We start from the raw sequence: 21,322 nt of genomic DNA on the forward strand, positions 1-21,322 counted from the left end.
CTCTAGACTGCAATGGCCCAAGCAGGCCTCCCATCCACTGAAACCCTTGGCTTCCTAAGGAATAGGTATAGGCCCCTCAAATATGCTATTGGTTAGAATTTTGGCTCATTCTCCTCCCCGTTCACGCTCTGTTCTGCCAGCCTTTGGCTCTGCAAATAGAGGTGGGTAGTAAATCAGAACGTTCTAAGTACCCCTGCCAAAGTGCCTTTCTTCAGACATGAACGCTTCTGCATTTAGGCGGTCATAAACACGAAGGAATGCAATGCTTCAGTGAAATATGACATAGCCATGCTGGGCACTCACAGAAGTTTACTAGTACTCAATGCTGTTGTCCAACTCGAAGTATACAGCACGGAGGCCGCGCTGAACACACCGGGGCAATTATGCCTCAGGCAAAAATATCTATAATGCCAAGATTATTCAGGATGGTGTCCTCTCCACCCAGAGACGCCCTATAAAGGTGTAAGGAGCGATCTGCGCACCAAACTGGGCCAGAACAATCTTGCACCACCACCCGTCAAACAGTGAGTGTACTGCAGGACAGGGCACTCACGAGGAAACTACAGCTTTCACTATACAGGCTTCACTTGTCACCACAGACATCCTCAGCACCCACCCCACCAGTTTGGTAATTAAAACATAGGATCAGACGAAGAAGATGGCGATATGTAGTAGAGGCTCAGAAGTACCCAGGCGGGAAGGAGGAGGGTGTCTGCAGCCCCAAGAGCAGAGCCAAAACTGCTATGTACAACGAGGTCCTGTGTACCAAGAAGGGCCGGGATGATCTATGAGAAAATCCCCACAGAAAATTTAACCAGTCTTTTTTTGTGTGTTTTTTAAGTACAAATATTGTCACTTCCATTTCCTGTCTCATTTTAAGTGGCATTTTATAACAGGCATCGCTATACTGCATTTGCAAGTCTACCTTTCTATTCAGAGGTGCCCTGAGATCTGCAACCACAGTGAACGATGAAGGGATCGTGATTCAATTTCTCTTACTATAAGGTTTGTTCCCTATTTGGTCCTGAGAGGGCGGTGATAAATGACAACAAGCATTTCCAATGCAATAGGTCTCACATTAGTAAAGGTTTGAGCTATTAACGTTGCTAATAATAATGCAGGGCCAATAACTCAAACATTTAGTCAAGCGAAACCTATTGCACTGCAAATGCTTGTTTAGCCTTGTGTTATTGTAGTTTCCACTCCCTCTCACAGTATGGAAACAAGAAACATTTCAGGATAGCTCCCCTTAAGTATTGACTGTAGCAACCTCACTTGTAAGGACAGGCTCTTTTTAAAATAAGACAATTTAAACAAAAAGTATGAATAATATATTTTTTATTCAACTCATACCACCATTTTATGAAAATGCTTCTTCTTCCTGTAACATACTCAGCATAGCCAGAAACATGGCAAACTCCTTGCAGTTAGCCTTCTTGTCACCATCCAGGTTCATCTTTTTCATCACTTCTCCCACCGCCTTGTCATGTTTCCCAGAGGCCTGCAGAAGAGGAGGGTGGCAACAATCAGTAGTAAGTTCTTTAAAAGTGAAGTACATGACTTGCCTGCAGCATGGTCTGCTCCCTAACTGTGAGCAAGGTTTGGAAGGTGTCCCCCGTCCCCGAGTCATCAGGATATTCAGGACACAGAGAAGTCCTGCCCATGGAGCCCCAGGTATTAGTTTTGCCCTGGCAGGACAGCCCCTAAGATGGGAGGAGTCCATTAGCGCTGATTGCTCAATCCCCATACCCTGGCAGATTCTGTGGGCCCATTTCACCCACTCTGACTTCTAGGTGGCTGCTCTTTTGAGGCATCTAAAGACAGCTTCATCGAGCAGTCCAGCTTATTTCCTCCTAGGCAGGGATCAAGCCCAAAGCTCTGTCCTTGGGGTTGCTGCCATCAGTACCGGCAGCCTTAAAGGAGAACCTGCTCAGCAGAAACAGACAAGAAAAAGAACACTGCACTGAAGGTCATATTTACAAGGGGATATCTCCACCAGAATGTCACTTTTAGCGACGTTCTGGTGGCGATCAGCCTTTCTCCATATTTACAAAGCAGCCTTTACCACTTTTTATGGCTTAGCGCCACCTTGTAAATAAGGCCGCTTTACTTGCATCACTTAGTGTGAAAAGGGCGTGCAATGGGTGTTGCTGTGGGCGTTCCACCGCAACACCCATTGCTGTTGACGCTGCCCCAGATTTACAAAGAGGTGTAAATGTGAGGCAGAGCAAAAACTAACGCCATGCAAGAGCAGTAGTTAGAATGGCGAAACAAGGAGAAATACTTTTATTTCTCATTGCTTTTGCGTTTTGTATGTGTGCTGCATTCAGCATCACACATAGAAGTAACACATCGCCATTAATGATTGTTTATGAGCAGCAAGGCACACCGTTCTGCACATAAACAATCATTCCCTGCCATGCAGACACATTTACACTACGGTGCATGGGTGCCTGCGTTGGCGTTAGGCAGCTAAATTTAGCGGCGGCGCTAGTGAAAACACAGGGTTGCACCGTATTCTTATGAATACGGGGGATCCCTCTGTTTTGACAATGTCAGAGCGCGGTATTGCCAAGTTGGGCACAGCTCCGCACTCTTACATTTGCTCGTAAATATGCCCCTGAGTGTACTGAAGCTTTTGGAGTCCCTCACAAGAGAGAGTAAGAGCTTCAAAGACAACGTGATGGTGGATTAATCCTGAACTACGGGCATTACCTGGGAAGCTTCCATTCCTGCACAAGAACCAGCTTTGTCAATTAAGCGGACCCCCTCTCTGGTTCCTTATAACCTCCATGAGCCTTCGCCTCATCCAAGGGCACCAGTAGAAAGTTCCAAGATATACCATACAACCCATGCTGAATCTGCTGGGGCCGTGGCGAGATCCAGCAACAAGCCTGTGCTGTGCCAATACAAGATCAGTGGTGGAAGAACACACCCCGCTCTAGATACTCAGGACTAGACCGCGATGTTGCTTGTTTGAACACTCAGTTTGGATGGATGGTGCCCATATATCCTGGAAGGAGGAGTTCTTTACTTTTAGGGCTGGCTCAGGAGTGATTGTCTTGGAATGTTGTTTCAGCCAGGATCCTCTTCCCACTTCCTTCTTTCTGGGAATTCACACATACACTCAGGGTGTCTACAGCACATGGCGTTTCCAAAGGCACTTCTAATGGGGTAATTAAAAGATGGCCCTTGGGCTGCTCTGTAGGCCTTGTAAAAGAGCTAGATGTTGAATGCTATTTCTAAAGGAGACCGTGGTCATATCTGTCCAGCTGTGATGCAAAACATCTGTACTACACTTACACGACAAGGGATGTTGGTAAATGCCATTCATCTTTATGATGAAATTCGGGTTGACGTATGGCTACATGTTGAAAAGGAGAGCATTAACCAGGGGATGAAGCACAAGATAATCTCTACAGTGACACTGGTACCAAAACCAGCAGCCTCATTCTTTCAAGCAAACCTTTGTTCTAAAGCGTACATACACAATCGTTCTGGCTAGGCAGAGGAGAGGTCAATAAAGTATCACCAAATTCGCATAAAGTGGCATAAAGTGACTAAAGCAACACTCGACCTGGGGCATTAGGAGGATGTCTGGTGGATAATTACAAGAAGCTTCGAGCGAAACAAAGTAAGGATTGGTTGTAAATGTCAGATCTGTTAAAAGGGGAACTAAACTTCCTATGATTGCCAATCTTCATTCCAGAATGTACTCACCGATAAAGATGGGAACTCAGTCTTCACAAGAAGTTTCGACTCACCCTGGTTGAGTTCACCACTGTCCACATCTTTTCCAGAGTACTTTTTGAAGGTCTGGAGCATGGTCCCACAGACCTGTTCCAGATTAATTATAACTGGTGCTTCGATCTGTAAAGAAAGTTATACCGCAGTCAGTGTTTAGGCTTTAAAATGGCAAAGAGAGTGTTTATCAAGCAGTAATGACCCACTGACCATTAAGTGAGAACTACCTACAGTCCCCTCTCACCCTCTGGTCCAGCCCAACATATAACTCTATAACTCCTCTTGATGACTGGTGCGCTACAAATAGGCCTTGCTTGGGCACAATTGTAATTACTTCGCTGAAATTGACATATTGCGCATTAAGTGAAATTTCATTAAATTTTGACTGGTAAAATATACTAGCAGGGTTTTCTCCATGACCCATATTCCTGTCTGGATCATACAAGACTTATTCGTTTAAAAAGTCACGCAAGAGAGGGACAATCCTCTTTTTAATTGAAATCATTATTTTGCAAATTTTGCTTCGGTAAATTATAGCCAAAAATAAAATTATGCAGTTTTGCTTCGCTAGTGGGAAGGCCAGCTTCTGCCTACGTCTATTTGTCAGTGTCAAGCTCAGTTCTTTTATTTTGATTTCTGTATGATTTGTTTTTTTTGTGGGCTTCTCCTAAGCAGTAGCGGCCCGTCTATAAGGGCAGAGGGGCCCCACCCACCTACCTTTTTTGCAGATAGGAAGAGTGTCTGTCAGTCTGAGCAAAGGTTAGTCTGACAGACATTCTTCATGTCAGGTCAGGCATCCAGGCACTGTACATGGGGTAAATGCCCATGCGCCTGGCTGCTTGAGCTGACCTTTGCTGGGATGAAGATTTCACAGCTCTGTGGACATGACCTCCTCAGTGTCATATTATGGATTTGGTGAACACCGGGAAAGACATATTTTGGGGCCCCTTTAGGCACAAGAACAGTTGAAATATGTCTTTGCTGGGACCCTAATAACCCTTAAGATGACATGGGGTAGAGAGACAGAGTCAAAGTTAATGATAGGCAGATAGACAGAGATGTTTAGATAGAAAAATAAATTAAACAGAAGTCAACGAGAGAAAGATTACTTTTTCAGGGAGCTCTTTGGAGGATTGGAGCCCCCGGGAAATTGCCCACTTTACCCGATCCTTACATTGACTATGGACCTCCTCAGCCCAGCAAAGCACTTGGAGGTTCTCCCCCTCATGACAAAGAGGTGCGTCACAGATACACTCTGACCTGGGCGGTGTAGTTTTAAGGCCTGAAGTGCCCTGGGCCGACTGTCCATCAGTGTCACATTGTCACAGAGTTGGGTGGGTGAGCAGTCTTGCTGACCCCATCCCACACTGAGTAAGGGACTGCTGCCTCTTCTCATTGGCTGACCATAACAAGGTCAGTCAATGAAGAGACTGTGGTCCCAATCCTCTAGGAACCACCAAGCGTTTCCTCTTATACTTGAGATCACGGCTCTGGGCAAGTTTCTTTTTTAAAGTTTGGTGCATGTGTGCGTGCGTGTGTGTATGTATGTGTATTTGTGTGTGTGTGTGTATAAGTGCTGCAAATGGGTGTCTGCGCGTGTATGTGCTTGTGACTGCTGGATGTGTGCATGCTTGTGAATAGATGAGTATGAGTGAGTGTGCATGTAGGTGGGTGAGTTTGAGTATGTGTGTGCATGTGTGGCCCAGCTGCCTCCCTGCTTGAATTACCGGCCACTGAGCCAAAATGTAACATGCCCATCACACAAAACACAAGATTACATATGGATAACAATTTCATGTGCAAACATGATCTTGCCCCCACAATCTGTGGCTCCAGTTCATCTACCTCCTCCTAGATTTACTGTCTTTGTGTGATCTTGCTCTCTCCATTGTTAAGTCTGACTCTGAGTGGATCACATTTCTGCAGGTCGACACAGCCCAGTCTCCTAAAGCACCTACTGCAGATCAGAGGCCAGTATACCAGATGCAATGTCTCCAAGTTGAGTTCCTTCAAGGTGGACCAGACAAGTAACATTTGGTTTAGCAACATCAACTGGAACATGGGTTTTTTAGAAGGGGTTTTGGAAGGGACTTATGCAAGCAAGCTCTTGGCCTGGGAGTGCTGTGTTGTTAATTCTGTATTCTAAGTTCTTTCCGGGGATAGAGACCACTGTGCTGCTCAAACCTTAGAGACTGGAGAGAGCTGTGAGCTGCTGGTGGTTGGTTATCCTGGAGCCAGTGGTCCTCTGCTCTTGGGGCTGCTGTAAAGTCAAGTTTCAAATTAATACGAATCAGTGTGGATTCTTCAGGGTCTTTCAACCCTCATGGTGGCAATATGGTTATAGTCGTGAGCGGTCCATTCTAGAGGTGGCTGTTCCTGCCTTGTTAATTTCTTTTGATGTCTTCAATAACCAGGATCGACATTGATAGGTGTGTCCAAAACAAATCAATAAAATACTGAGCAACTAGTTATGAAGTCATCCCTTGCTTAAAGTCCTTAATTTTATATGATAGCAACAGGACGCAGATACGCTGTAGAATGGAAGCAGCCCCTCCCTCATATTTAAGAGGGGACAGAGATCCCCCAGCTGGTGGGTGCAGTGTATAATTGCAACCACCTGTGGGGAATGCCTTAAGGCCTTGAAACCTCTGTGCCCTCTTTCTATGGGTTGTCTTAGGGAGGCACAGTAAGTGGGTGCCACTTCCTGTGTGGTGCACTTCCATAAGGCTTCTTTGCCATTGTGCCTGCATCTGTAATCCGCAACAAAACAACAATGTCTCAACTGGTAAACATTGGCGAGGACAATTACAAGGGTTGTATAAATCACTGAAAGGAAAAGAAAGGGAGACCACGAGAAAATTTCATAGAGTGTAGATTACTATTTGCATGTAGTTGTATCAGCACTACAGTACAATTTTACAAAGGTAACCATGACACACAATTGTGCACTGAACGTGCAAGTGACGGTGAACGGCGAAGTGACAAAAGGGTGAAAATCTAGCATAGCTATCGATGTTGACCCCACTCCTGCTTGCCCCAGTTCCTCACACTGTACATCCATCCCCATCTTCAATTTATCCAAACACACCTTGTCCTCAGACAGACTCAGCAAGGGTCTCTCCTTTGTCCCCGCTGATCTCAATAACTTCTTCAAGTTACAAGAGGACTTACTCCTGTTCTTTTGGCGCATTCGCCTTAAACAAATTTTTGCTGACAAGCCTTACACCGACAGACCATATGAGAGGCAATTCCACCCGGCCTCTACCTTTCTCCCCCCGATTCGATGATGCCACCTGAAATTCCGACATTTGAAAGACTAGTCATGCATTAGATCACGGAACTATAACACCACTCTGAATTTGTCCCATACAATCTCCCACTCACTGAGAAACATGCCTTAGATAGCTTATGCTACAATCAACATATAGTTATAAAGCCTACGAACAAAGATGGTGGCATAGTGTTCATGGACATTGATGAATATGATGGCGAGATTGTGCGTCAACTTACTAACACCACGCACAATCATGCCCTGACCTCTGACCCACACTCTGATATCCGTAGACAAATGAAAGATGTCACCAACGCGCCATATTGTTAGAAATCATAACTAAGAAAGAACATGCTTTCCTTAATAAGCCACACCCTAGAACCCCTGTTATCTATGTACTGCCCAAAGTCCATAAGAATTCCTCTGAGCCACCAGGGCGTCCCATAGTATCCAAGTGCAGCTCCATCTTGGAGCCCCTGGGTAAATACATCAACGCTATCCTGAAAGTTTTTGTCCCATCAACTGATACCTTTGTCAGGGATAGTACACACTTGATTAACATCATCGAAGACAGACCATATAATAGTGACACAGATCTGATGGTGGGCCTTGACATCGAGTCATTATACACTAACATACCCCACTCTGAAGGGCTAGCTGTCATAAAACATCTTTTGGACACACCATCCGAGTTTATTATGGACCTTCTAAACATTGCATTAACCAATAACTATTTTCTTTACAAGGATACTTATTATCTCCAGATAAAAGGGATCTCAATGGGAGCTTGTTTTGCCCCCAACTTCGCCGTCCTCTATGTACACCATCTTGAAACCACGCACATCCTGTCCCTCCAAAACCCTTTTCTGAATAAAATCAACCTATGGTGTCGCTACACTTTTATTGTATTCTAGTTATCACCCTCGAGGCCTAAGGATGGTTTACCATATGGACAGTTGCTCCGTATCCGGAGAAATTGCAAATGGCGCAAAGATTACTTCCAAGAGGCTGCAATTCTCTCTGAGAAATTGATCAACAGGGGTTATCCCAAACGCCTAGTTTCCCGTGCATGCAAACGCATCTGGTACAGCCACAGGGAAGTGCTCCTCTCTCCTTCCCCTAAACATACCAATTCACTCATCCCCTTTGTGTCGACATATAGTCCTTCAAGCAACAAAGTGAGCAAAGTGATTAAAAAGACCTGGTGCATACTGCAGACACATGCCTCTTTCAAGGAACCTTCCCTCTTTTCATACAAAAGGGAAACAACCTTTCAGATAAGTTGGTCCACGCCATAACCTGGCCACAAAAAGAAAAGAACCAATCTGTTACCTCCATGTGGGGATTACCACCCATTATTGGCCACTACAAATGCCAGTCCTGCTCAGTGTGTGATTTCACCCTTAATACAAAGGAATTTGTCACGACTGATCACACATACCAACTTAAACAATTCTCTAATCTAACGTGATCTACGCCATACGCTGCCCCTGCAACTTGTTGTACATCGGCCAATAATGAAGACCAATCATTAATCTTCGTTTTATCCCTTTTCCTTTTAATATACCCTGGGCCGCTGGGAATAAAAAATTGATCAGCAAGGACTCCCAGAGGTATTTTTAATCTCACCACTTCACAACACACAACAAAAAATTCCGCTCCACTGGAACCCTATGATGAAGCATGCCACCAACTAGGTTGGTGGATGAGGGTTCTTCTTACAAACCTAAGTGGTGCCTGTCATAATATTTGTAACAGAGTCATCTGTAATGGGTTTGTCCATATTGTTTACAAATTAAATACCTAGGGATAAGGACGACCCCAGATTTGGTCCTTGCTGTCCCTCTTGTTTTTTGCATATGTAAAAATGATGCCAAAAGGTAGAAATAAAATAGTTACAAAATTAAATGTGGGGAGTAAAACAATACCCACACGCATGCCTATTCCAAGGCAGGCTGTGAAGGCTTCCTAACTAATCATAAGACTTATAATATTTCCAAGAGCTTAAGTGTACATTATACAATACCTACCTGGGACAGTTCTCCAGAATTCACGAAATATTTTTTTGTGTAATTACATGAAATTTTGGAAAAATTACATGCAATGCGAATCTTCCATTTATAACTATTATTTAGTGCAGAATTAGTTTTTACACCTTTTTTGGATGGAATAATGCATTTTGTGTAAAAATAAAATCCTGCAAAACACACAAGTGGCGTGAACAACATCTGCTCACGTTCTATTCATTCACAGAGTCCCCATGCTCCTGAAATAGGATTTTTACCTGAACAAACTCAAAATTCCGCGACATGGCATAGTTTTGGGAATGACACGTACCTGGTGTAACATGAAATCCTGGAAATTATGTGAGTTTACACCAATGTAACACAATTTTTGTCAAGGCATAGAATTAAGTAAGAGTAGTGGAGCAGGAATGTTGATGATGGAATGATAGGAAGAAACCAGGCAGTGAAATAATTCCGGGGGGGGGCATTATTGTGGGAGATCCCGAATAAGCCAGGTAAAGAGTTAGTGGTCTCAACCATATTAAGCACAGAGTTAGAACGTTCTGTTGTAGCCCAGGCTGTAATAACTTACGTTGTTTCCAAAAGCCCCATCATGTCAGATGGAGGCATTGGACAGACTAGATCCCTTGATTATTTATTATTATTATTTTCCGTTTATAGAATGCACGGCTACCCAACGGGCTTCCCGGCGCTGAGCATAGGTAGAGATAGTGCATGGATCTAAGAGCAAAAAATTTAAATAACCAGGTTTTAAGCTGCTTGCGAAATAGCAGTAGAGAAGCACCGTGTCTTAAAAATAGCAATAGGGTATTCCAAAGTTTGGGAGCTAGTTATGTGAAGGAGTGACCTCCTGTGCTTGCAAAGACTAATTCTGGGCACGCAGCTGATGGAGCAAGGACTCGTATAAAAGAGACTTGCTCAGAAGTAAACCTCTCATATAACTCGTAACACTGTATTAATTGTGTATTGTGTAAATTAATATGCACCACATTCCATATTTTAGCAAGATGAAGCTTGCTTACGTGTCTAACTAACAAGTAGCCCGAGTGAAACTTAAAATGGCTGCTAACGCGGGAAATTGTACTGCGCATGCGTCAACTGCATCTACGCAGGATGACAGTCTGTCGCTTGGAGGGAATTATCTGCACCTGCGCGGACGCATCTAAAATGGCAGCTTGAAAGCTCATATGCTAAGCATCTGCTTTACTGAAACTATAACAAGCTATTTACTAAGTGCTAATGCAGGGAGAGCTTTTATAAGTAAATGGGATTAGAGTAGAGATAGGTGGTATACAGTGAAATCATTTTATTTCGAAATTAATATGTTTCTTTTTTACCTCTCTACTAGTTCGTATTTGGGCCTCTGAGCGAGACTGAAGCCTCTACCACATGTGATATCTATACCCACGTGCAATGATGACAAGCCAGAAGCCATGATGTGATACTTGAATCCCGTCCTAGGATGTCTTTGCAACACGTCCTGGGAACCTGCTGAACATCCTGACTATTGAATTGAATAAATGTTATATGTATACTTTTCGGTTGATAAAGATGTGAATACGGGTGGGAAATAAAATCTGTGAATAAAACATTAAGGGGCGGGAACATTAAACAAAGAACCAAAGAAATATATTAAAACTTAGCATGGTGTGATGATCATCCCCCCTTGCCTGTCCAATCGGAATTAGGAGTTTCATGAAATTGAAACATTAATGGGTGGTACATGAGTGGGAGAAGGTATAATTGAGGTAGTTTAGTTAGTTAGTTAAGCTTGAGACCAGAATGCTGTCGGTTCGGCTCGTGTGCTGAGGTGCTGAGAGACCAGGATGCTGTCCGAGAGCTGAACGAATGCTGAAGAAGAATCGAATTACAGAACCAATACTTTAAAACAAATTAGAAAGAAGATCGCGGATGAATCTTGAGGAGGAAGAGAGTGTCAGAGAGGGGAGCGACGCAGGCTTCGGTATTAGAGAGGTCATCTATCCTGTCCTGAATCATGTCCTGAAACTTGTCTTGAAACCTTTTGTCACCTGATCTTTCCCAGGGGACCCTTCCAGCTCCTTGGCCAAGGGGTTGGTTTCCACACCATTCTAGGTAAATATACTTCTGTGTAGTATGTCATTGTACCACTCTCTCTCTAACCTCTCCTTTCTGAGTACTGTCATTGTGAAATTTGCTTAATCTAGATGACTGAGTATTGAATTAATTGACTTTTCCTTCCTTGGAGAAATGGAGTTCGTACTGTATTTTGATTTTGGCTCACATGAATTTAACTAGGTAGAACATTTAAACTTTTCCCGAGTCGGAGGTTATTTCAATATAGTACGGAAATATAATTCTATGTCATTTCAACATCAACTAGTTCCAAGTAATAGGTCCATTGACCAGAGGAAAGAGCTTTTTGATCAGTGAAAGATTAGTTAGGAATGACAGGTAACTAATCTCATAAAAAAGCATTTATAAAATTGACCCCCAGCGGTATTTACTAGCCTATGTGAACATGTGTTTATGGGCCCAGTTGAGTATATGGTGTTTGAGTATTTGTGGCTGGTAACCCGCTGGATCACAGCATAAGGCCTGATTCTCAGATCTCAGTCTCCGGCTAGGTTGATATGGAGAGACCATGTCCTGTACATAGCGAGGGCCAAGTCCAGCTCTAGCTTTAAACTTCAAACTTGCTTTTCAATTGGAAGCCAGGGCAGCTCATGAAGTATAGTCAAAGCCAGAGCATACCTCGAAAGCCAAGCAAGGAGTCTTGTCCTGTATTTCCTAAAAATACTTAGGATCTGCACATTTGTAGGTAACATAAACTAAGGGATTGGTGTCTACACTGGTTCCGGACACCCCCACAGGATATGTGAGCCTATAAACCAGCTAGCTCACAGTGCCACCATAAGCCCCCTAAGCTTACCTAGGAGAGAATAGTTTCTGACAACCATTGAACATGACAACTCTTGATCCTTCAGGGATATTAGCAACAGAGCATCCAGATCAGACTGGCACAGTAGGTCAGTGTTTAGCAAAGTGTCTTGCTACTGCCTCGAAGCACAGGGGAGGTGGTCCTCATCCCCTGGGCCTTGAAGCACTGGATCAGCCTGCAAGGTTAGGTATGGGGTCCCTTTCACTGGGACATGGGCCATTGTCCAGTGCTGCGAAGTCCAGGGCAGCTAGACCGCAAGGTCCAGATGTGTGGCCCTGTTCGCTGGGCCTTGTAGCCATTATATAGTGCTGGAAAGCCCAGACAGGGGGGCCCTGTCCTTGGCCTCACAGCACTATACTATTAGATCACTACATTTTATTTTATTGAGGGACTAGCATGTGTGCTTCCCAGCCCAGGCCATCAGTGATAAACTTAGAGGACTGTCTAGTAAATGCAGCTAAGTGCGGAAAACCCGATTACCACCCAATTTCCCCAGCAGGGATCTCTATGGCCCCTCTTTTCACGAATGAAGCAGATTAACTGTTCAGTGACACACTTTGAGCCCCTCACTTATGACCCAGGGGCTGTGAATGTGCCATTTCCTGTCCATCTGATAACTTGTAGGAGATTCCATAGATACAGTTTTGACAACCCATAGCAAGTGCTGCACCTGGGTCTTGTGTAACAGGGAAGTGAGGGTGTGGTGAGGTGGAAGACGGAAGGGAAGTACTGTAGCTAGATAAGGTTTCTCGTTGTGAAACAGCGTGACGCGCTGTCAGCCAGCAGCCAAGAAACCTCTTTGTCTGCCTTTTCAGATGTAGAAATGGCAAGCAACTTGATATGAAAGTGAAAAACCTATCCCGTGTAATGTGCAAAGGAATAGATACATTCCCATGAACTACTCTCGTCAGAGCCACCCTTTATCCGGTGGCCCCTACCCCCAATCAGTCCCTTAGAAAAAGCCACAAGGGTACTTAAACATCTCGCTTTTTTGCTCTGCCTGTTGATCTCTGAAGAGATCAAAATGCGGTTGCGTACGTGATTGGTGAACAACTTTTAGTGCTAATTTGACCCTTTTTTTGGTCGTGCCTGCGAGAGCATGAACTACCACATGTGTCTTGCTTGCGAGACACTGCTGTATACATAAAAGAACTTGGAGCCTGCCTGTTGCGTACCATTTGTTGATTTGCATGGGACTCTTCGTTACAACGTCATAATTTGTCAAGGCAGACTTAACATAATTTCCGTTACTTCTGTGGAGCAGGGACCAAGCACTGATTGATTCAACTTAATCAGTGCCCGTCCGCTGCTCCCGACGTGATTGAAGTTCTGTTTCATTCTATTTAACTTTTAGTGCCCTGCAAATATAAGGCGTGTGACTGACAAAAACGTGCCGAGCAGGACAAACAAAATTGCAAAAATTTATTTTTTATAGTTACGTTTTTTTTATTTTGCCAAGTCTTTTTTTCCTACAGTGCACTCATGTTTTCTTTTGTTTTTACTCATGGGTGCTGTTCTCAAAAGATGAGGATTCTTTTAATGCAAAGCGACATTGTTTCTTTCTTACATGTATTTTCTGAAATGATGCTTAAACACAAAATCGTGCAGTACGCCCCAATCCACCCCACTCCAATCTGCCCCTCTCCAATCCATGACAATCTACCCCACCTAACCCCACACCAATCCGACCCACTTAATCCAATCCATCCCAGACCAATCCAAACCACCCCACTCCACCACACTCCAATCCTGCCACACAACTCCAATCTGCTCCACTCCAATTTGCCCCAATCCAATCCAAAACAATCAGGCCCACTCCAATCTCCACATTCCAATCTGCCCCCCTTCAATACAAAACAATCTGGCCCACTCCAATCTGCCCCACTCCAATCCAAAACATTTTCCCCCACTCCAATCTGCCCCTCTCCTATCCAAAACAATCTGCCCCAATCCATAACAGTCTGCCCTACTCCAAGTCACCCCACTCCAATCCACCTCACTCCAATCTGCCCCACGCCAAGGCACCCCACTCCAATCCTCCTCACCCCATTCCATTTCCTCCATCTGTATTCACCCCACTCCAATCCAACACAATCCACCCCACATCAATCTAATCTACCCCACTCCAACCCAATCCACCTCTCCCCAATCCATTTTACTCCCCCAATCCATCCCACTTCAATCGAATCCACCCCACTCCAATCCATCACAGTCTGCCCCACACCAATCTGCCCCACTCCAATCGAATCTGCCCCATTTGAATCTGCCCCACTCCAATCCAAAACAATCTGCCTCACTCCATCCAAAACAATCTGCCCCACACAAATCTGTTCCACTATAATCTGCCCCACCCATGATCTGTTACACTCCAATCTGCCTCATCCGAATCCACCCACTTCATCCCAATTCACCCATTCCAATCCACCACAACCCATCCCATTTCAATCCAATGCAATCCACCCCACACCAATCCAGCCCAATCTATTCTACCCCACTCCAATCCTCCTCACCTCACCCCAATCCAATCCACCCCACTGCCTTCCCAATCCATGCCACTCCAATCCAAAGAAATCTGCCCGCAACAATCTGCTCCACTCCAATACAGAACAATTTGTCGCACTCAATCCAAAGCAATTTGTCCCACTCCAATCCAAACCAATCTGCCCACTCAATCCAAAGCAATTTGCCCCACTCCAACCCACTCCAATCCAAAATAATCTACTCCACTTCAAGCCAAAACAATCTGCCGGGCTCCAATCCAAAACAATGTGCCCCACTCCAATCAGCCCAACTCCAATCCAAAACAATCTGCCCCACTTCAGTGTGCCCCACTCCAACCAAAACAATCTGCCCCACTCCAACCCAAAAAAATTTGCTCCACTCCGATCCAGACCACTCCAACCCAATCCACCTCACCCCCAATCCAGTCCACCACACCCCAATTCAATCTACCCTACCTCGCTCCAATCCAGTCCATCAGTTGTAATGGGCACCAAGCAGAGAGTACTGACAACTACGCATGAACCCTACCTCTACCACAAGCCGGAGGAAGAAGGCGCAGGCTGCTGGCACTGGAAGGGAGGTAAATTGCGATGTCGCAGGCCTATTTAATGCCCTCCCAGCCCCTCCCCTTTCCTTCAGGCTAAAGTGGCCCTGCCTGTTTGAAACAGAACATGTTTGAACAAACTGTTTTTTCTTAAACATCTGTTAATTGACATCTATAATAGACACCCGAGGGTGTAGACAATCCCAGAAAATAACAGCGTTAATCAACTCATTACATTCAGATGTCAAAGATGAATACAATCACTGGTGTGCAATAAAACGTCCCATGTACAATAAACATACAATCTTTAACCTGTTGGGTGTCAAGACTGGAGTGTCCATTGAGGTGAATGGTGACATAGGAGAGAAATAAAGAGAGGATAACTGTGATGTCTGATAAATGTCCAAAAATACAAGAAAGAAATGGAGAAAAAACAAAGTAAAAGGGCTCAGGGTGGCAAACTCAGGGAAACATCCCCTTCCAACTGCTGAAATCTTACAACTGGTCAAGCGGTGGGGGAGGATCTATCCACAACCCAACCCAATCACTAGAGGGCGATGGCAGCACTGATGTAAGTGCCCTTAACTTAATGTGTGACATCACCACCCAGTGGTTCCCTGCGGGGGGCCCCACCCCACCTCACCTCCCTCAGTCAGTCCTGAGTGGTCTTCCACGTCCTCCCGCATCATCACCCAGTTCTCCCTCCGGATGCTCCCAAGTCCTATGAATTTCTGTTTACATCCCTGCAATTGGGCGCCATCGTGCCCCTCTAGCATCCTCTCGAAGCAGGGCCCTCTCCTCTGCTCTCTCCCATTGAGTCACATCCGCTGTCCATGTCCTCACTCCTGGACCAGTAATCAATTTCCAGGCGATCGTTATTCGCCTTTTGGCCAACACTAGAGTCAGGTCTACAAATCTAGTGCCCGCTTTTCATCTGTGTGGTATTGCAAACAACCCCAATTTACAGGTCTCCAAGCCACAGGGAAGGGAGAATCTCAGTGTGACATTTAGCGCATCAGTTACTTCATCCTAGAATGTATGTAATCGGGGGCAGCCACAGATCATATAGACAAAATCGGCATCCTTATGTCCTCATCTCGGGCATAGGCACAACTCCCCCCATAAACCATCCAGAGCTTGTGCAGCGTCATGTATGTCATATGAACATAATTGAATTGGGTGAACTTCAGTCTCATATTTCTAGAGACCTTTTTTGGATATGCTGATTGTAATGATTGTACAAACGCCAGTAAGTTAAGTATTGAGATCTTTATTAGGAGCAAGCAGGTACGTCTCTCTGCAACAGCAGCTCCGCTCCAACTGCTCTCTAACACTACACTTCAAGAATCCCACTATGTAGTATGCTTCCAGTGTCATGGGAACTGGAAGTATCATAACTAGGATACCACATCTCCTCCCTTTACATTGAATCAAAAGAATACAAGACTGTGTTATTAATTAGATACATTGCGTTAACAAGGAGAAAAATATGCGAGGTTAAACACTAGGAAATAATGACGTTGTATAATTACTTAGTTGTAAAATACTCATATACGATAATGTCACCATTCCTCCCTTTTATACTTTCTTTTTTTTATTACATGACATAACGTCTATATTTTACTGGTAATTCCACTGGTCTCCCAGTGCGTGTCGCTTTAATGCCACTGCAAGAAGGTTGTTCAACAGATTGTGCTGCATTTACAATGATAATTTTGCTGTAAGAATTAGAATTTTGAAAAAGAGAGTGATCTTTCCCTATCTCAATAACATCATCCTGCATTCAGTTCATGGGTGATGATTTCTTCTTTATGTTACAATCTGTTTCTATGCAATCTTCCCTACATTTAGCCATCTGGCTGTGGTGCCACACTATATTGTCACTTAATTTTGCGGACTTTGAATAAGTATCTAAATCTTGCAAAGGTGCAGAGAATTTGCTTTCCCCTTTTCTTACCTTTGTACCAAGTTTTATTTTGACCCAATCTCCAACTTGCAAATCAGCTTCCTTAGTGCAATGTTTCCTGTCAAAATTAACTATATAAGATTCATGTATTTTACGTAAATTAGAGTGAACAACAGCAGGAGACCATTTCCCACACACTTTTTTACCGTTCCAAGCCACATTGTCCTTCGTGAATGGTTCTCTACCTCTCAAAATCCTAAAAGGACTGTAGCTAGTACAAGTGGGAGTGATCCCGTATGCCCATATTGTACAATTATTTTTCCCACTTTTTTCCTGCAGTAAGAGAAGCTTGTATGCTACCCATAACCACTCTCTTGAAGCGCTCAACTATACCGTTTCCAGCTGGGTGATAGACAGGAGTTTTCTTTTCACTAATGCCATTCCTTTTCAGAAACTGTAAAAAATTGTTGGATGTAAATTGCGGACCATTATCACTAAGGATGCTTTTAGGTATACCTTTTCGTATGAATTGTTTTTCCAAAAATGTTATGACTTCTTTGGAGTCATATTTTTCCATAATTTCAATTTCAGGCCACTTTGAATAATTGTCTATGATAACTAGGATATGGTTCTTATTACCATTATCGTCCTCGATTGGACCCAACCAATCAACACTTACATCTTCCCGGGGATGATCCGGAATATGCCTGGTGCCAAGGGAAGTTTAATTACACGTTGAACTTTGTCTGAGTTTTTGCAAATAGAGCATTGCTTCACAAAATATCAGTATCTCTGTCAATCCCGGGCCACCAGTAGGACATCTTTATTTTGTTTTTAAGTTTTACAATCCCTAGATGGCTTTCATGGTTGGATGTAATATTCTTGAGCGTAATTTCGAAGGCGCCACAACTCTTTCACCCCTACATAAGTAGTTGCTATTGTCAACGGATAATTCCTCTTTGATTTCCCACATAGCTCTTAGGTCACCTTGTAAATCAATTTTTTTGGGCCATCCATTAACAACATATTTAACAGCATCACTTAAGGTTTTATTCTGCATGTATTCTGTGTCCCATTCTTTTTTTGAAATAGCATTTACAAAATCGTTGACAGAATCATGAACGATAGCTATATTCAAATCATCCCAGTCAGCACATACATTATCTTGTAGCGGTAATGGGTATCTGCTAACATAATCAGCTACTTGGTTTCTTTTCCCTGGTAAATATTCAACATCATAAGTGAACTCCAACAACTTTAAACTCATCTTAGCCAATCTGGGTGTAGCTTTAAAAGTATGCCTTCAGAAGTCAATATTTTAAGTAAGGGTTTGTGATCGGTACGCAATGTGACTCTTGTGCCTCAAACAAACTGTCTGAATTTTCTCCATTGCCCACACAGTGGCCAACATCTCTTTCTCTATTACAGAGAATTTCTCCTCAGCAGGAGATAGAGAACGAGATGCAAAAGCAATCGTTACTTCAACACCTTCCTCATTGACTTGAGACAAAACTGCGCCAAGGCCCTTGATAGTACAAACGCCAGTAAGTTAAGTATTGAGATCTTTATTAGGAGCAAGCAGGTCCGTCTCTCTGCAACAGCAGCTCCACTCCAACTGCTCTCTAACACTACACTTCAAGAATCCCACTATGTAGTATGCGTCCATTGTCATGGTAACTGGAAGCATCATAGCTAGGATACCACACTGATATCTTACACCACTCTGAGCCTGTGATGTCTCGACCCAGGACCCTTCCCCATCGCCCCGTAATATAATTAGGGGTCTGCAAACTATCTCAGAGAGAGAGCGATCAGTAAATCCATGTCACCAGATGTCTGGCAGTACCCAAAGAAACCAATAGTTGCAACATTGCCTGGGTCAAACGTTCATCTTGACCTCCTGTCCACAGATCCTGGAATGTTCTAGTCAGTGCATCATAAATGAGGAATTGTCCCAGGGGTAGGTCATAGGGAGCCATTTTGTCTTCAAATGGCAACAGTGCACCCTGTTGATAACAGTCACCCACTGTCACCAGCCCAGTATCAGCCAGCCTGCTGTAAAAAAAGAAAGGGGGTCCCTGTGGGAGGCCCACCGGGGGCAATGCTGGTGCATATAAAAGCGTCACCATGGTTCGTAAGATGCAGCGTCTCCAACATCGTAACGTCACAGTCAGTAGCACTCCTAGGCACGGTATTATCACCGCTGGGCAGATTCATTTAGCTAACAAGTCTCCCAGATATATGGACTAGTTCCTGTTGGTGGGCACCATCCAACCATAGTGTGACCCACTGAAGTTGAGAGGCCAGGAAATATAATTTGAAGTCAGGTGCACCTTGGCCCCCCTCAGCAGGGTGCCTCAAAGAACATTCAGGGAAACCCTAGTTCACCCCCCATCCCATATCAGGTCGCGCATTAAGGTGTCCAGTTGCTTGAACCAAGATACAGGTATTCCCATTGGGAGGTTTACAAAAAAATAGAGCAATCTCGGGAGCATAACTATCCTGGACACCGAGATCCGGGCCATAGTTGGTAACTTAAGAGAGCGCCAAAAGGGAATACAAGACTTAAGGGATCGGAAAGCCTCCCATAAATCGTCCGGGGAATGGTAGACCTGAACTCCCATTGGACAATCAAGGTTTTCATAAACTCATGGAAAGGGCTGCAAAGAGGTTTCAACTAACTATGCCTATAAAGCAATCAGATTACTCTTTAATTTTAAGGAACCTGGCAGAAAATCAGTTAGGCCTATTGTAAATTTTATTTGGGAGGAAGTATAAAAAGAATGAAGCATCCAGCTACAGTCCCTGCCGTCTTACCCAGGGTGGATAGAAAATATGAACTGCCAGCAAATTCACCAGCATGCCTAATTGGCTATCTAAAGCCAGACTTGATAACAACACAAGCAGCTCAATGCCGCTCCCAGAATCCGTCCACACCCATTTCAGCACAGCTACCTCTGGAGAGGTGTCCCTGCGCTGGGCGCCATCGGGAAGATTATGCGAGCTATTGCCCAGAGTCACATGGTGCTGGGCAATCTGCCAACGGGGATCAAACTGTGAACCCGGTGGTCCGGAGTCAGGCACCCTGGCCGCTGCGCCACACCTCTTCCAATTATATTTTTTGGACATTATGACAGTCAAATGTGGTCAGACATGGCCACTTACATAGGTCGCTCACCTGAGGATGTTAAAACGTACGCAAAAATGAACCTACAACAAGGTAAGAAACCAGCAAGTAGGATTTTTACTCTGATCAATTTTTACTTTAATGTTGTTGACTGTGCATCTGTGTCAGAATCATATTTGTAAAAATATTATTGCTGCTACAATACCTTGTCTCTCAAAATACGTATTTGGACACACAAGCACATTCAGGAGGCATAGTTTCCCATGTTGGCAGATAATCATTGCATAGTCGCCAACTTACCCCTCACGCTTTCAGAGCACGTGGGTTTGAGGTGGGCAGGGCTACTGAGCTCTTTCAGCCTACTTAATGCCAGAGAGGGTGCGAATGTGCAGCGGGTGCACCGCTGGCGCACCAGAGGCAAGCCCGTCTGCACCAATCCGTGTCGGAGCGCGTCCATCGGCAGCCATGCTGCCTCTTTTCTCCCAACCCAGCCTAGCAGACTACAGTATGGTAATAAGGCCACACTGATGGCCTTCTTTTCCAACCTTGCGGTACCATGTTGTCCTGAGCCCAGCAGGCCTGTCACTCATCCCTGTGCACCACTTGTAAGTTTAACTGGCCAACTCCCAGTGCAGCCCATTGTGGCACTCTTTGGCCCAGTTTGCCACAGTGGGATAAGGGTGGCAAGACGTACCCCTTTAATCTGAATAATTTACATATGAGTCTAATTAATGTAAGATCCCTCCCCAGACACAAATCTTACATTTGGGACCTGCTGATGGACAACAACTGGGATATCCTTTTTTTAACGTCAACCTGGACCACCCTGATATCTCTTTGGCCTTTGCAGAAAGATACACAATCACACACATTGAGCATTTTTCATTTATCGCTCTAATTTCAGCTGCACCTTCACAAGGCTTGAGGGCATAGATTTTACAGAGAGACTGGTCTTTTCACATGCAATATCGCCTAATTTTGCTCTCTCAGGAGCCCTAGTCTACCGCCTCCCTAAAGCCTCTGCCTCAGCTCATGACACTCTCATCATTACTCGTACCCCTTTTTATCTACAATGCTCAAGGTTTGTAATCCCAACGCCCCCTTGGCGCTAAGTAGCGCTAAACTGTGTTTTGCGCTACTTTGAGGGTGCTTTTGAGCGCAAAACAAGTTTTGCACTGGAAAGTAAATAACAAAAAAAAGATTTCACGCTGGTTAGCGTCACTTTTGTGACGCTAACCAAGCGCAAAATGTTTGTAAATCTCCACCAAAGTGTTAAGCGAG

General features: G+C 44.3%; 1 protein-coding gene across 1 annotated transcript; it reads right to left on the reverse strand.

Moving 5' to 3' along the window:
* Positions 1–1,321: 1,321 nt before the first annotated feature.
* On the reverse strand, positions 1,322–15,028 carry LOC146772820 (protein S100-P-like). Its single transcript, XM_085637444.1, has 3 exons — positions 14,993–15,028; positions 3,721–3,870; positions 1,322–1,501 (listed from the first exon to the last, which is right to left on the reverse strand). The coding sequence occupies exons 2-3, from the start codon at positions 3,823–3,825 to the stop codon at positions 1,361–1,363; spliced, it is 246 nt and encodes an 81-aa protein (XP_085493570.1). The 5' UTR covers positions 3,826–3,870; positions 14,993–15,028; the 3' UTR covers positions 1,322–1,360.
* Positions 15,029–21,322: the final 6,294 nt, after the last annotated feature.

This window comes from Triturus cristatus, chromosome 12 (assembly GCF_964204655.1).
Source record: "Triturus cristatus chromosome 12, aTriCri1.1, whole genome shotgun sequence".
Lineage (NCBI taxonomy): Eukaryota > Metazoa > Chordata > Amphibia > Caudata > Salamandridae > Triturus > Triturus cristatus.